Source organism: Nanorana parkeri, unplaced genomic scaffold (genome assembly GCF_000935625.1).
Source record: "Nanorana parkeri isolate BGI_ZX_2015 unplaced genomic scaffold, ASM93562v1 scaffold426, whole genome shotgun sequence".
Taxonomy (NCBI): Eukaryota; Metazoa; Chordata; class Amphibia; order Anura; family Dicroglossidae; genus Nanorana; species Nanorana parkeri.
The window spans coordinates 257251-275453 of NW_017306694.1; the positions used below are offsets into that span (position 1 = coordinate 257251).

General features: G+C 45.6%; 1 protein-coding gene across 1 annotated transcript in view; it reads right to left on the reverse strand.

Annotated features, from left to right (window-relative positions):
* The window catches only part of ST8SIA1 (ST8 alpha-N-acetyl-neuraminide alpha-2,8-sialyltransferase 1), a 64492-nt gene that overhangs the window by 10987 nt on the left and 35302 nt on the right, over positions 1-18203 (reverse strand). Inside the window, exons 6-7 of the mRNA XM_018560017.1 lie at positions 14487-14649; positions 7650-7759 (exon numbers count right to left, since the gene is read on the reverse strand). Of these exons, the coding sequence (XP_018415519.1) occupies positions 7650-7759; positions 14487-14649 (273 nt within the window). The remainder of the gene's footprint in view (positions 1-7649; positions 7760-14486; positions 14650-18203) is intronic.

Here is an 18203-nt window from a genome sequence, read left to right on the forward strand (position 1 = left end):
GAGTTTGGGGTGGAGGAACTTGATTGGCCTGCACAGAGTCCTGACCTCAACCTAGGGTTGCCACCTTTTCTTCCAGTGAAACCCGAACACTCTAGCGATGCATGGAAATTTTTTTGGGAGAATGAATCGTGGCTTATTCATATGTACATAGCATCACCCATTAATATGTAAATATCACAGTAGAGACTATTTTTAGTGGGGGGCCAGTAGCCCCTATCTTAATTTTTGTTGCCCCTGTCTGCCTGATATCATGTGTCTGGGTTTCAGCAGCCATGAAACTCGAACACAGCATTCAGAACCCGAACTGTCCGGGTGAATCCTGGACAGGTGGCAACCCTACCTCAACCCGATAGAACACCTTTGGGATGAATTAGAGCGGAGCTTGTGAGCCCGGCCTTCTCCTCCAACATCAGTACCTGACCTCACAAATGGTCCAACATTCCCATAGACACGCTCCTAAACCTTGTGGACGCCTTCCCAGAAGAGTTGAAGCTGTTATAGTGGCAAAGGGCGGAGCCAACTCAATATTGAACCCTACGGACTAAGACTGGGATGCCATTAAAGTTAATGTGCGTGTAAAGGCCGGCGTCCCAATACTTTTGGTAATATAGTATATATAGTGTATAGTGTACAGTGTATATACACAGACATACACACACATACCTGTCTACATCTATCTATCAAATGTTTTCCTTAAACCTTTCAATGGCTACCCCAGCACTACAAGGATTAAGTGCTCGTTTTAGTCTAGGGAGCTGGCTTGTTGTTAGACCGGTCCCTTCAGTCTTGCTCCCCCTACGGTCTAAGGTCACTGACTTTGTTATTTTCCTCCCTAGACCAAAACAAGCACTTAACCCTTGCAGTGTAGGGGTAGCCCCACTGCAAGGGATAAGATGAATTTTCCCCAGAGTTCTGCTTTAAAGCTGCGCCCTCTGCAAGTGACACACTAAGCACACCCAGCACTACAAGGATTAAGTGCTCGTTTTAGTCTAGGGAGCTGGCTTGTTGTTAGACCGGTCCCTTCAGTCTTGCTCCCCCTATGGTCTAAGGTCACTGACTTTGTTATTTTCCTCCCTAGAGCAAAACAAGCACTTAACCCTTGCAGTGTAGGGGTAGCCCCACTGCAAGGGATAAGATGAATTTTCCCCAGAGTTCTGCTTTAAAGCTGCGCCCTCTGCAAGTGACACACTAAGCACCAATTCTGTTTTCTCATCTGTACTGCCCAACTAGGAGGCTATAGCTCCAGGGTTGCCAAATCCTGGCCCTCCAGCTGTGATAAAACTACAAATTCCACCATGCATCTGCCTCTGGAAATCATGCCTGTAGCTGTCAGTCTTGCAATGCCTTATGGGACTTCCAAATGGGAGTTTCACAGCAGCTGGTGGCCCGAAGTTTAGGTACCCCTTCTATAGCGAGATAAACTGCATTCTGCAGGGTGCAGAAACGTCATCTGTTCTCCAGGAAGGGATGGGATGATACTACATGGAATCTACAAATCCTTAAGAATTAAAGGAGAACTATGGGGTTAGGGATTTTCCCCATAGTTCTCCTAAGGGTAACGGGAGGACACAAACTAGCGTCCTCCCATCACCCAAAGCTCAGTATACATTACTGTTGATATCTACCCAGCTGCCAGATTGACTGCTGGCTCTGCCTATCTAGAGGTAGAGCCAGCTGTACCCTCCCCCTCCCATGTCCGTTCCGCCAGTCAGCGCCGGAGGGGGTGGGGATCCCTGCAGGGAGCCGTGAGTGACAGTCACGGCTCTCTGCATGGATAGATCGAGAAGTGAGCGAGCGACGCTATGTGTTCGCTCACTTCCCGATCTATTGAGCCAACCTGTAAAAGTTTCATCGCCACAGGCCGGCTCAGATTATGAGGCTGAATGATTTTCACTCGCCTCATAGTTCTCCTTTAAAAAAAAAAAAAGGAGTAAAAGCAACAACTGGCAATTGTAAATACGTCTAAGAAATTATGTAAAATATGCCTTGCCATCAGCATCAGAGGCCGTGATTTGTGGAGGCGATATATAAAAAGAGGGCACGGGGGAAGATCGGTAAAGAAATGGGAGAAAAATGACAGATCGGAGAATTATCCGCTGAAAAATGATGTTTCTCTGCAGAAAAGTGGTTGTGTCAGCTCGCCGGGGGATTGCAGCCTACAAATATCTCAATGTAGTCATTTGTCTGCGTATTTCAGAATACGGGACCCCGGAGACCCGACGCTGAACGCCACTTCATATTCCGGCGTGAAATTTAGGCTGATAACAAGGTTCAGCTGCTCAATTAAAAAATTGCCATGGCAAACAATGTCATGACGTACACAAAAATTGTAGAGATGTCACCAGCACACCAATGAGTCAAAAGCAAAAGTACATTTATTGAAGGAACATAGCCATTCAAGAACTAGCGCTTTCGGGGCCACGCAGGGCCCAATTCATCAGGCTCAAATTAATGAATAACATACATTATATAGACACAGGGGCGTCCGGAGGCTGTGTGTCACCCGGGGGCGGAAACCTGGTGACACCCCGCCGTGATGTCATCGCGCACGCGCGCGTAGGTTGCACGCGTGTGCGATGACGTCATCACGCTTGCGTGGTGGTCTTTTTGACACCTGCCGGAGGCCATCTTGGTGATGGGCGCTGGCAGAGAGAGGAGGGGACGTTCACCCGGATGGATAAGGTATGCCGCCCGGTCCCCTCCTCTCTCATGAAAGTATGTCCTGTTGCACTCCTTAACGAATCAAAAAAATACACCTGTATATCAGGCGGGTACAAGCAAACACCATTTGAACATGAAGCAAATAAAGTTCAATGACACATATATGTCATTCATGTACAAATGTTTTTGGGGCCTCGCAGGGTCCCCTTCATTAGGCTCAGAAACGCCTCCTCTCTCCTGACACTGTCGGGCTCTCGGTCCGTGACCGAGTGTCCGACTTTTCATGGGGGGTGACACCAAAATGACTGGCAGTCATTTTGGTGTCACCCCTTCAATGGTGGCACCCAGGTGCGGGCCACCACCCCCCTTGTGACGCCACTGTATAGACATACCAATGTAAGAGAACACCCTCCTCCTGGACAATTGCCCAATCAGAACATGTCACAAAACACTGCCATAGAGAGTGACGGCAGATTGCGCACTTTTGCCACATGTTTGCAGCCAGTACGTTTCGGTTTTTTTTTAAACTCTCTATGGCGGTTTTTTGTGACATGTTATGATTGGGCAATTGTCCAGGGGGAGGGTGTTCTCTTACATTGGTATGAACAAGTTAGTTGTGGTGCGCAATTACTGAGTAGTTAGGTGCCAACCCCTGGTTGTGTAATAATGGCAAAAAAGGAAAGAAACAAGTTGGGGGTTTTTTGGCACCCTATGACAAGTCCAATAAGCTTCCAAGAGACGATTATTGATATATAAAAATATATTATTTATTCCATACAAAAAAATAAAAAATATCAAGAAGACACGGCTGGAGACGGCCCCACGTGTACCGGCGGCGTTTGGCGTTGGAGGACGATAGGAGGCTGCCCTGAGGCCTCTTTACACAACAGAACCCTCCTTTTGATGGCATATTTTTTCCCTGGATGGATTGGCCTTGGATATAAGACTACTCTACCCCCGATCATACCAGTAGTACCTTTTAGGAACAGCCTCTGTGTTGGGTCTCCATCCTCCTTCACCCTGGGAATACCTGCCTCCCCGTTCCGCCTGGCGTATTTTGGTGCGTGCACCCATTGATTTCACACTTGAGGGGATCGCCTCCTTCTCCTGATGAAGCCCCTTTTGGCGCGAAACGCGTAGAGAATTGTAATACCACCCACTAGCCTGGTTCCAGTTAGAGGTTTTCACTTATGAATTGCATTTTCTCATGAACTGTACATGTCCATCCATTGTATGTTGATACAATCATGTAATCATATCTATACCAATCATGTTCAATATAACCTCTACTGTGGAACATAGTGGGTGTTGAGCATTGGAATACCACCCACTAGCCTGGTTCCAGCTAGAGGTCTTCACTAATGAATTGCATTTTTTCATGAGCTGTACATGTCCATCCATTGTATGTTGAAACAATCATGTAATCATCTCTATATCAATCATGTTTAATACAACCTCTACCGTGGAACTTAGTGGGTGCTAGGAGGCTCTCTCTCTCTCTCTTTCTTTTGTGCGTTTCCTTTATAACCTATCTTCAATGTGATATTTTTTACTTTTTTGTATGGAATAAATAATATATTTTTATATATCAATAATCGTCTCTTGGAAGCTTATTGGACTTGTCATAGGGTGCCAAAAAACCCCAACTTGCCATTATCTCTCACATTGGTATTTCTATATAATATATGTTGTTCATTTATTTGGCGTCATTCTGAGCCTGATGAAGGGGACCCTGCGTTGCCCCCGAAAGCGCTAGTTCTCGAGTGGCTATGTTCCCTCAATAGATGGACTTTTGCTTTTGAATCATTGGTGTGCTGGTGACATCTCCACAATTTCAGTTTATTCACGATGCCATCCGTGGTCACTGCAAGCACCCACCTGTATATCAGGTTTTTCCATCCGGTAAGGAGTGCAACAAGATACTCCTTCTAGACGTATACAAAAAAAACCCGCAACAGCCAATGACGGATCAGCTTTGAAAAGGAAATCTTACATTTTAATAGAAATAAAAAAATAAATGACATCTTTAAGAATGACATGAGACAGCTCGTTATGTAACGCTTTATAAAAATGTTCCCTTCCAGTTTGCAGCCAGATGAGGTTCTATGAAACTGGCAAATATATTTCTGGGCAACCATGGTGACAGCATTCAGGTTACAGCGATGGTTCCACAGCATCCTCATCCCCCTGCTTCTGTAATTGACCTATTGCTTCTCCTAGAAGTCTGCACAGACCTTGGAACTCAAGCTGGAGCGCCGGAGTTGCCCACCCCTGCCTTACAAGGACATCTCCCCTATTCAGGGACAAAAGGTGGTTTCTATTTAAAGGGGTCCACTGCCACTCCTTTCGCTGCCTCCTCCCATATAAAATGGTGCTTGGATCTAGCAGCCAATTACTAGGCTGACGCACTGTCACATGATGTAGGGAGCAACGTCACCGTTCTAGCAGCCAACACCGGGGAAGTAGCGGCTGCTGCAAGGAAGTAGCGGTGGGGGAGCGCTGGCACAGTGAGTATTAGGGGGTCAGAGGGACCCCTTTATTTTATGATTAACATATTTTCACCGGACGCCACCATCTATCCACATAGTGTACCATCTGCGGCCCATGAAAGTGGCATGCGGGCCGCCCCTGCCCTAGAGAAAGACAAGGTTATCTGGTCCAACTGCTTTATTTGCATTGAGAATTTTAAGTCTTTGTTCTATTCCGCTTTCCGTCAACCATTGTGGTATATTATCAGTTGAACTATGTGTTTTATCATGTACGTCGAAACCGTTTACCTCCTCAGTGTATACTGAGGAGAAAAAATTGTTCAGCGCATTGGCCCTCTCCTTGTCACTTGTGAGTAACTTCTCGTTTTCGTCCTTTATTGGGCCTATCTGCTCCTTTCTTACCTTTTTACCTTTTTCCCGTCGGAAATCCTGATGTTTATAGACATTAAGAGGTCAAACTACACAGTATACTGTATAGTATAAAGAGAGAAGAGCACTTCCTGTCAGCGGTACCGGGAGGACTGTGCACACATTCAGCTTTACACCCCTCCGTCATCCTCCTCAGTGCTGTAACTGCCCCTCCCCTTTTTTATTGTCTTATGGGACATCTCCCCATTTATTGCCGCCCTCCCTTTTTATTTCCTAATGTGACAACCCCACCTTTTTATTGGCTTATGGGACATCCCCCATTTATTCCCCCCCTTTTAATTGCCTAATGGGAAAGGCCCCATTTATTGCCTCATGGGATCTCAGACTCTCAGTCCGCAGACTCTTGAGTGATCACCACTAAGACGTGAGGGGCTGTGAAGACACTCACAAAACACACACATTCACCACTCATACAGAAATAAAGTCAGAGCATACATAGTTAAAGGGCAGGTTCGTTCACTTTTTCAAAAATTGTGAAAAATATTCACTTACCCACAGCACTCCAGCACCTCCCACCAGCTGCCACAGCACCTACATGTTTGAGAACCCTCCAGCTGGTGTAGCGGTCCATGCACCAGACTTCCCTTTATGGAATGCACTTATTGGTCAACAAGGTCATATGACCACAATGACCAATGAGATACATTCTGAACCAGTGGCTGGGAAGTCTGGTGCATGGAAGACCATGACAGTGGCTGGTGGGGACTTTAGACATGTAGTTGCAGTGGGGGCCGAGGGAGGTGTCAGGGTGCTATCGGTATGTTCAGTTTGTTCACATTTTGTGAGAAAGTGAACTTACCCATTTAAAAGCATACAGAGAGCAAAGCGATAACACACCATCACAGCACACAGAGTACAAAGTCAGAGTACACCCAGACAGCACACAGGAACAGGCACAGGTGGAACACATACAAAACACACACACACAGAGTAAACACAGCACACACTGTCACAGCACACACTGTCACAGCACACACTGGTTTGATGATCACAATGCAGGCTGAGCATAAACAGCATGTACATTCAGAGCACACAAACACTTCACAATATCATTTATTTTGTAGTAAGTGTTGGTAGAAGGTTGCAGCATCCAGGAATTACTATATTTCATTCACATACTTTGCTAACTTTATTTTTTGTTAATTGTCTAACATTTAACAAATTACATTCAATACAGAGTGACACATTTTTTAGAGCATGTTGGACTTTCTAATGAGAAAGCTGCTAGGTTTACCACCTGCTTGTTGCAAGTGGCAATTGGTAAAGTGGGATTAAAGGAGAATTATCAGGCGAGTGCTTTTCACTCAGCCTCATAATCTGAGCCGACCTGTGACAATGAAACTGTCACAGGTCGTCTCAGTAGATCGGGAAGTGAGCGAACACATGCCGTCGCTCGCTCACTTCTCGATTTATCCCTGCAGAGAGCCGTGACCGTCGCTCACGGCTCCCTGCAGGGATTCCCCCCTCCCCGCTCCTCCGGCGCTGACTGGCGGGAACGGACGGGGGAGGGGGCGGGCACAGTTGGCTCTGCCTCTGGATAGGCAGAGCCAGCTGTCAATCCCGCAGCTGGGTGGATCTTAACAGAAATGTCGGGATCTGTTCCAGCGTCTCTGAGCTTACTGAGTATACTGAGCTTTGGGGGACGGGAGGACGCTAGTTTGTGTTCTCCCGTGACCCTTAGGAGAACTATGGGGAAGAGCCCTGACCCCATAGTTCTCCTTTAAACCGCTGTGCACGCACCATACACAGGAGGAAGAGAGGAAAAGGAGGAAGAAGATTTTTTGGAAGAGACTTTGCACATCTCTTCTGCCAAAAGTTCCTTCCTCCTAGCAAATGTTATGTTTAGAGTTTAGTTCCTTATTGAAAATCTGTGCTGACAGACATTCATTTAGCGGATACAATGTATCACCTCTGTTCTCAGTTTCCTCCTGTCTGCCAGTTGCACAGCACGGTGAGGATTGTGTCACAATGCAGCGGTTACACAGTCTGAAGGACATGGAGTAGAAGAATCTGATAAAAAGTTCATCCAGAAGCCCCAACAGTCACAACAGTCAGGGGGAGCCGCCTTACCGTATAACAAAGTCGGCCTCGTCGATCTGCTTGCCACATCTGCTGCCTTTCAGAATGCCGCCGTTTCCCACCACCGAGCATTTCTTCAATGGAAGCTTAAAGGGGATCTCCTGGCAACAGAGACAAGAGAGAGATTACCAGCAGTCACCACTATTGTCACCGGTACAATGTCACCATGAGGGAGCCAGGGGGGTGTTTAACCTGGAGGAGAGATGGGGGACCCCCGCTGTGGCTGTTGGCTGTTTTAGCCAGTCTTTTTTTTTTTGTCTGGCTGTAGCTGTGACATTTTTCCCCACTTCCTCTCCCCATAACAAAAGGGACAATATGCCAATATATACTTTTTTTTTAAATAACTACATTATATTTTTTACACCAGTGCATTGCTGTAACCTACAGTAAAATGTGCAAATCACAGCGCACCGTACGTGCATTGGTGGACTGCAGTCGCATTCATTTAGAATGGCACCCCAGCACATCTGCACTGCAACACAACACAATGTGCACTGTGTGGCACGCGGAGCGGTAAAGAAAATGCAGCATTTTTGTGCACTGAGGTGCGCTACAGCCCATTGTTTCTGAATGGGCTTCCTAACACAACACACCTTAATGCATGAAAGAGCATGCACTGTGGCGGGAACCAGTCCCGAGTAGGGTAGAAGGAGTTTAGGAAGACAGGAAGCTTTTTATTGACACAGTCAGCAAAACCAGCTTTGGCTAGAGATGCACTTTAAATGCTTACTCTTGGCACATAACCTTTAATTTAAATAAATGAAAGTAACACTTACAGGTCTCATCCCAACCCTAGCCTCTCACTAGGCAGTGAAAGGAGAAACAGCAGACTGAAGAACTCATCTCTCTGTCAGTCTGCTTTCCCCTCCCATCACCATGGCCCTTGTGGGCACATTAACTCTGCAGCACAACCGATGGGCTCCTTGTGCTGCTTCTACCGTTCACAGTCTAAGCTCTGCTCTACAGAGTCTGCAAGAGGCTGATACCAAGTCAACTTCAGCCACTTACACTGCTGGCATAAAAACAATACATGTAATGATGCATTAATGAATACAGAGTGACGTTCACAGTGTGTCTGTGAAGGTTTTTATTCATCCAGGTCATGGTATATCTGTAAAAAATAAGTCAAGGCAATTGGGCTTGCTCTATTTTTCTTGAAGACGTTTCACTGGACATCCGACCAGCTTTCTCAATTCAGAATGACTTGTACAAAACTTATCTGGGAATAAATATGGGGAATGTTGCTCCAATCCACATAATCTGTTAGTCACAACCAGGTGTTGATTGCAGTTGCATAATTGGAGCTAGGTGTTTAAACAGCATTGAATGTTAGGTGGTGGTGGTGAGACATCTATTGTCTGCCACATACAATGCTGTTTTAACACCTCTGTCTGGGTCGGTTATTAACACCTAGCTCCAATTATGCAACTGCAATCCACACCTGATTGTGACTAACAGATTATGTGCATTGGAGCAACATTCGCCATTTTTATTCCCAGATAATTTTTTGTACAAGTCATTCTGAATTTAAAAGCTGGTTCGATGACCAGTGAAACATCTTCAAGAAAAATACAGCAAGACCAGTTGCCTTGACTTATTTATTACAGACACATTCACTTGTGCCTTCTATCTTCCTGGAGTTCAGCTTTAAAATATGCCAGGCTCGAGAAGGGAACTCACAAGCTAAATAAGTAAGTCAGCGTGCACCTGCGTCTGTACTGTTCCACTATACAGTGCCAGTGCCATTCATGCAGTAGCAGAGCAGAGACAGCTCCAATTGCATTATGGCTCCCGATTGGCAACTTCACCATATAGCACATATAGAGAGGTGCTGTACGCACCCCCTTTTTTTGCACAGCTGGATTGTTGATCTAAATCTATTTAGGGAAATGCAAGAATGACAGGAAGATTGATGCAAAAACATGAAAGCAGACTGAGGAAGTGTGTATAAAAACGGTAAGGTATTTTTTACAGCTTTGTGTCTTCTGACCTGAAGGTTTTTGCTGACGTTTGTGGTTTTAGTTCATTTTACCTCTCTGTAATAATGTTTCTACATATTTCCTCATTCTACCTCAACTCTTCTGTAATTTAACAGATTTTATTATTTTAGATTGTATTTCCCATCATGCCTCTGGCCCGCATTCCACTTTCATGGACCGCAGATAGTAAGCTATGTGGAAAGATGGTGGCGTCTGTTCAGTTGGAAATGGGTTAATCACAAAATAAAGGGGACCCCCTGATGCTCACTGTGCCAGCGCTCCCCCACCACTACTTCCTCGCATCAGCCACTACTTCCCCAGTGTTGGATGCTAGAGAGACAATGGTGATGTCACTCCCTACGTCGTGTGACATTGTGTCAGTCTAGCCATTGGCTGGTAGATCCAAACACCGTCATATGGGAGGGGGCAGTGAAAGGAGTGGCGGTGGACCCCTTTACATAGAGGCCGTACCTTGGCCCTGATGGGGGGAGGTGCCCCTCTAAGGCAGGGGTGGGCAATGGCTGTTCCAACCTGTTAAAAACACTCTAAATCAGGGGAGGGTCTGCTTTCCTATAATCACATGATCACTCTAAACAACAAACAAGGAGCATTGCACCCCTGGTATTCGTATAACTTGCACCCTCTGTATTATTGTAAGCCAGGCGTGGTCAACTCCGGCCCTCCAGCTGTGCTTTAACTACAAATCCCAACATGCCTCTGCCTCTGGGAGTCATGCCTGTAACTGTCAGTCTTGCTTTGCCTCATGGGACTGCCACAACAGCTGGAGGGTCGGAGTTGCCAAGCCTTGCTGTAAGCTGTATCCTTGGATATTTTTTCTATGAATTCCTGGGAGATCTATAAAAAAAAACTAAAACTAATTACAAACTTCACCCCTGTGAACAAAAAAAGTGAACCATGAAACCACAGCACACTAAAAAAAAAAAAAAGAAGTGCACGAGGGTTCTTTGGTCCTCCTGCGAAGAGAAAGGGCCTCAAATTTATGAATCCCCCGGGGCGAAGGCTCCTGACAGGGGCAAGGACAACTCAGGTCCACCTACCCAAAGGCCGGTATACCCCGATTCTCACGAGTATGTCCCACGAGTACTAGGTAGGGGGCTCCCCCAAAAAGAGATCCCCACGTGGGGGGGAGGCAGAGAAGCCTGTGAAGGCCACAGAATCTCCCCCCCCAACATCAGGACAGTCCCTGAAGGTACCCCCAGTCTCTGTGGAGTTAAAAGTGCTCAATTGTGCATAAAAAAGTGCTTTAAATAAAAAAGGTGCCAGTGCACAACCCTGGCAGGCCTTTCGGCCACAGTAAAAAATTGCCCCCCGGTTAGCCAAAAGGCCTGCCCTAGAGGCGTTGTGCAGAAATTGATAGAAGTGCCATGACCTAGTGACAGTGAATCACTGTGGGGTCCCACTCCCAAATGATTTTCTAGCACACCCTGGAACGCCACCCACCAGGGGGCACAGCACCATGGTCCGCTGCGCCTCCTGAACCCTCCGGCCAGACCAGAGCAGCACCCATCCCCATCAGGCGGTATCAGTGCCAAGGTGCTCCCACCTCGGATGAAACGCCTCAGCACCCACCTTCACTTCAGAGAGTACTAAGCAACCATCCCCCCGACAGGACAGTACTATTCCCCTCTGAAAATAGATAAGAACAGATAGTACACTTGATCTTAGCCAAAAGGGCCGAGAAGCAATTGGGTTTAGCAGGTTTTTGTTGTGGTTTTTTTAAAAGCCAGTGGAGCGTGCTTATGAAACACCCAAAAAAGTGAACCAAAAAAGTGCACAACAAGGGTGCTATCTAAAAGGTCCGTCTCCCGAAGAGACAGGGCCCATCCCTGATCCCCCAGGGTGCAAGGCTCCTGACGAGGACAAGGCACGCGTGTCCACCTGGCTGAAACCAGACGGACCCATTCCTCATGGCCAGCCGAAACGGACCATCGAATACTAGGTTGGAGGCTACCCCGAAGGGAGACCCCCGATTCGGGGAGGAAGGAACCTGAGGGCCACACATCATCCCCCTTGACTTCAGGGTAGGCCCGAAGACCCACACCCTCCGTCCTGTGGAGTGAAAAACATAAATAAAAAAGAAAGGTGCACAAACAGTGAGAAAAATAACTTAGAGTGCCAATGTTAATACGGCCCGGTAATTAAAACTTACCTCTGGTCTCAGCCAAAAGGCCTAGCCCAAGAGGTGATGTGCAGCAAAAAGCATAAGGAGCCGTGCCAAAAGTGCCGTTCACACTTGTGGGGTCCCAGGGGGCGTTAACACCACAGGCTTAATGCTTTACAAGCCCATGGCCAGACCAGTGCAGCCCCGTTCAAACCAGGAGGTACTGGGCCCTGCCAGAACTCAGCGCCGAGGAGTACTCCCGACCCCCACTCTATACGTGAGTGGACACTTACTTTGGTTTCCTCCCCATTGCCGAAGCCTTTTAGGAACCCCCGTCACCAGGCAGGGTACTCGGAATTCAGTCATACTAGCCAAAAGGCCGGTATAGTGGCTCCTTTTCCCCCCTGCCACTGATAAGAACAGATACTACACTTGATCTTAGCCAAAAGGCCGAGAAGCGGGTTTGGGTTTAGCAGGCCACCCCTAACACACAGCACCTCCAGGTATGCAAGCTCCATGCCATTAAGCAGTACAGCGTGGTGCGGGACCTGGATCACAAACCCGCTTGGATTTAGCAGTTTACCCGGCAACTGATTTAATGTTAAACCCGCCCACACTTTTTCTTTTCTACCTAATTTAGTGTCATCTCCGATCCCCACTGATACATTTAATGTGCTGCTATAAATAGAACAGAATTTCAGCATTTGTTTAAATCTCGCAGTGATGCCTATTGTTGTAAGACATTATAAGGCATATTATAAGGCATACGGAGCGCATGCAAATGTATCTATTTACATATGCATGTTAACAAGCTCGTTTGCATAGCATGCAAAATAAACCAGTACATCCATATAGAAAACCATCGAAATGCAGTGATGCCTATTGTTGTAAGACATTATAAGGCATACAGAGCGCATGCAAATGTATCTATTTACATATGCATGTTAACAAGCTCGTTTGCATAGCATGCAAAATAAACCAGTACATCCATATAGAAAACCATCGAAACAGCATAATGAATGTAAATGTTTCATTCACTTCAGTCTCTGGGAATTTGGTACAAAGAAATGATCTGTACGATGGGCAGGACTGCGCATACAAAAGAGGAGATTTAATTTAATATCTTTATTTAAAGGGAACCTGTCATGATGGCTATCACATGATGCTCTCATCCAGCTCTGAAGCCAGTCAATATCCAATTCATACAGCCAGTGCTAGTTCTGGGGTGGAGGCTGTGAGTGAGGCTGTAAGGGTAAACTCCACCTGCAGATATAAGCTTCGCCCCAGGACTAGCTCCCCCTCCAGGAATCGGCCACTGCTAGTCTCCAGTGCTGGATGGCAGCCCCGGCTGTCATGGATAAAGGTCATCCTTTAAATAAACCAAAGAGCAATAAGAATGTGCAACACATCATAGCGACCATTAAGATTTAACTTCTGCAGTATAAGATTAGTGGGATACATTCTGACTGGTCTTGCGTGTCACTGTAATTTACATATTACGGTGTGCATTGTTGAATATGTATAATTCACTTCTAATGGTAGGTGGTCTAAGAACTGAACTCCGGTTCCAACCATTTTTGCCAAGTTCCACCAATCCCGGAGAAGCCCCCAATAATCTCCAGCTGCAGTACAGGAAGTGTGTCAGGTTCCCCCTATAGGCAGTACAGGTGGAGCAATGCATGGGCATGAGAACACTGACACAGGACATATTATGCAGCCTATGGACCGTTTGCAGGTCTTAGGATTAATACTAGAGGCAGATCAACCGGACTTTGATAGAAGTACTGGCTACCCAATACATAACAAATTTAGTTGTGGCCTAACAGGTCTTGCATGTCACTGTATTTTACATATTATGGTGTACATTGTAGAATATGTAATATTCACTTCTAATCGTAGGTGGTCTAAGAACTGAACTCCGGTTCCAACCATTTTTTCCAAGTGCCACCAATCCCGGACAAGCCCCCAATAATCACCAGCTACATTACAGGAAGTGAGTCAGGTTCCCCCTATAGACATTGTAGGGACAGGTTGAGCAAAGCATGGGCATGATAGCACAGATACAGGATGTATAGGCAGCCAATGGACTGTTTGCAAGGCTTGGGATTAATATTAAAAGGCAGATCAACCGGACTCTGAAAAGTACTGGCCATCCAATAAATGAATGTTTGTCTGTGGCCTTACAGCTATTCATGTTTTCGCTTAGTTATACTTAAACACTATTTAAATCTTATTAATAATTTTAAGTTATGAAATCAGTGTTACTTCTGTAATGTTTTAGAGGACATATTCACCCAAAACTGTTCTTTTACTCTTGTATCGTTGCTTGCAAGTTGAACCAACCAGCAGCATCTCATCTCTCTTATAACTTCCAGTGGGAAGATATTCCTGACTGCAGAAAATGTCATAGTTCTGCCAATTTCCCCACATTATAATGGTGTCACCCTCCCCAAGTGGACTTCAAAAGAACTGTGGAGTCCATTGGTGAGCGAGTGACACCATCATTGTGGCATTGTGGAAGAAAGAACACTCAGAATAAGATGAGATTTTGGGATTCTGAATGAAGTACCTTTACCTTCAAAACAACAATGTAAAACGAAAATCTAGGCGTCAGAAGCATCGGGGAGAACCGGAATTGTGACACACAGAAACATACACTATGACAATATGTAACCATTCAGATTCCATTCTTGGCCAATGAATGAGGATAAGTAGAGGTGGGCTGACCTGTGGGAAGAGACTGTAGGTGGAGTTATCGATGGTCAGCGAATACAGGAGTTCCCCATCAAACCAGAGATTCTCGCCCAGCAGGGTGTTCACCTTTGTCATGGAGAAGAGGTGGCTGGGGTCACAGCAGTCAGTCAACAGCTTCCTGGAAGAGACAACAAGGCTGTTATAAAGACCATTATAACCGGAGCAGAAATAAAACAAAGTATCCTGAGAACAGAGACTACCCAAGTGCTGCAGATCAGCAATTGATGGCGGTGTCAAATTTTATGAAAGTACAGAAAGTGCGGCCCCATACATGGGATTAACACTGCCAGAACGGATTGTAACTGGACACTCTATACCCCTGTATGGTAAAGTGTACAGACAAAGATTCTTTTCGTATGTCTATTTTAGTTTTGAATGGTGTGGGGAAGGATTAGAGAGATTTCCCCTGCTGGCAACATTTTACAGGAAGTGGAAATAATATCCAATATCTATCTATGATCAATTTATCTCAGATCTATCTATCTATCTATCTATCTCAAATCAATCTCTGATAAACCTATCTTAGATCTATCTACCTATGATCAATCTATTCCAGATCTATCATCTGTCTATCAATCTATCTCAAATCAATCTATCAATCTATCTACCTATCTATCTTATCCATCCATCTCTCTGTTATCCATCCATCCAGCTATCTCTCTATTATCCATCCATCCCTTTATTATCCATCCCTCTATTATCCACCCATCTCTCTATTATCCACCCATCTATTATCCATCCATCCATTTATCTCTCTATTATCCATCCATCTCTCTATTATCCATCCATCCCTTTATTATCCATCCCTCCATTATCCATCTCTCTATTATCCATCCATCCATCTCTCTATTATCCATCTCTCTATTATCCATCCATCCATCTCTCCATTATCCATCCATCCATCTCTCTATTATCCATCCATCTCTCTATTATCCATCCATCTCTCTATTATCCATCCATCTCTCTATTATTCATCCATCCATCTCTCTCTCTATTATCCATCCATCTCTCTATTATCCATCCATCCATCTCTCTATTATCCATCCATCTCTCTATTATTCATCCATCTCTCTATTATCCATCCATCTCTCTCTCTATTATCCATCCATCCATCCATCTCTCTATTATCCATCCATCTCTCTATTATCCATCCATCTCTATATTATCCATCCATCTCTCTATTAATCATCCATCCATCTCTCTATTATCCATCCATCTCTCTATTATCCATCCATCCATCTCTCTATTATCCATCCATCCATCTCTCTATTATCTATCCATCCATCTCTCTCTCTATTATCCATCCATCTCTCTCTCTATTATCCATCCATCTCTCTCTCTATTATCCATCCATCCATCTCTCTATTATCCATCCATCTCTCTCTCTCTATTATCCATCCATCTCTCTCTCTATTATCCATCCATCTCTCTCTCTATTATCCATCCATCTCTCTATTATCCATCCATCTCTCTATTATCCATCATCTCTATTCTGTAGACTATTTCTGTTGTTCCTTTCTTCAGAGAAGTTGGTAAATCTGGCTGTGAAGTGATGGGAGGGGATGAATGGGGCTCATTGTGCTCGGGTCTATGAACTGGGATGATTATGCTCTGCTGATCATTAATTAAATAAAAGGCTCTCTGTTCCCGGGAATGACGGTCCACAAATCAAGACATCTGGGTCAGGGTTGGTGTGTGGCCAAATCTGTAACACGATGGGTCTGATGTCACGGAAAGAAGACCCTGGCTGACGGACATCAGATACTTCCCGAAGATGATATTTGGTGGTGATGGGTTTCTGCAGACCGCTGCCACTTATTTGTTGCTATGTGCAGCCATACAGTAATTGCATTTATATCTGCGGCTGTCCGGACCAGATTGTTATTGTGTGTGCAGCCATGTGTGGTGTTCAGACAGATATCCTGTGCACACAAAAACATACCTAGCCCATTTTACAGCAATCTACAGAGTTGGTTAGAACTCCCTCCTAGGGACGTCTATTCTACACTTTCACCACCTCTTACCATAAAGAAGCCTTTCCATATGTTGTGCATGTCTTCTACACCCATAGAACACTGTGGGGTTGTATTATACACACGCATTGCTTGCATTACTCATCTGCATTTCCTCGTAAAACAACGTTTTATCATCGCTGGTTTTCACACTTTTAACATATAAATAATACAACTTTTGTTTGTTGTATTACCTTTCATTTCAAGTGTCCTGAAACTGAACACCAACACAATTCAACTGCACCATGTACTGCCTACATCAGCGTAATCAAACTGCACCATGTACTGCCTACATCAGCGTAATCAAACTACAGAATCTCCTACCTATCTAACTGCAATCACACCGCAGAATCTACTGCCTGCCTCGGCACAATCGAACTGCACTATGTACTGCATACCTCTGCATAATCAAACAGCTCCATGTCCTGCCTACCTCAGTGCAATCCAACTGCTCCATGTCCTGCCTACCTCAGTGCAATCAAACTGCACCATGTCCTGCATACCTCAGTGCAATCCAACTGCTCCATGTCCTGCCTACCTCAGTGCAATCCAACTGCTCCATGTCCTGCCTACCTCAGTGCAATCAAACTGCACCATGTCCTGCCTACCTCAGTGTAATCAAACTGCACCATGTCCTGCCTACCTCAGTGCAATCAAACTGCACCATGTCCTGCCTACCTCAGTGCAATCAAACTGCACCATGTCCTGCACGTAATCAAACTGCACCATGTACTGCCTACATCAGCGTAATCAAACTGCACCATGTACTGCCTACATCAGCGTAATCAAACTACAGAATCTCCTACCTATCTGACTGCAATCACACCGCAGAATCTACTGCCTGCCTCGGCACAATCGAACTGCACTATGTACTGCATACCTCTGCATAATCAAACAGCTCCATGTCCTGCCTACCTCAGTGCAATCCAACTGCTCCATGTCCTGCCTACCTCAGTGCAATCAAACTGCACCATGTCCTGCATACCTCAGTGCAATCTAACTGCACCATGTCCTGCCTACCTCAGTGTAATCAAACTGCACCATGTCCTGCCTACGTCAGTGGAATCGTACCTCAGCATACAGCATCCTCCATGTTACCACGTCCTGCAATCTAGCTGTGGTCAGACCACGTGTGTAGTGAAGTGTAAAATGCCCATTTCATAGCCGGCCCGGCGCTGACACTCTACTGACTCATCCTCCTCACATCACACACAAGCTGTCCTCTGTGTGCCGACCACAGGAGCCGAGTCATGAGAACCTTCCCATCGCTGCATGTAATGCTCCATTGACACCCATTACACAACACTCGGCTACAACAGGGGAAATACATACAAAAAATCCCCCCCCCCCCCAATAGGCGTAAGCTAGGGGCCCCATAGGGAAAGTCCGATCCATTAGGGGTGAAGTTAAGCTGCCCTCCTAAAATATAATTCCTTCCTCCGTGCTGCCAAACAGACTTATTTTGTTACTCTCATTAACACACTCTCATCCAAACCTCGTCAACTCTTTTCCACTTTTAACTCTCTACTATGTCCCCCACCGCCACCACCTAATAACTCGCTGACTGCCCAGGACATTGCCACTCATTTCAAAAACAAAATAGATACAATTCGGGATCAGATCGCCACTGTGCAGCCACCTTCCCCTATTCATGTTCCAGACCCACCACCACACTTGT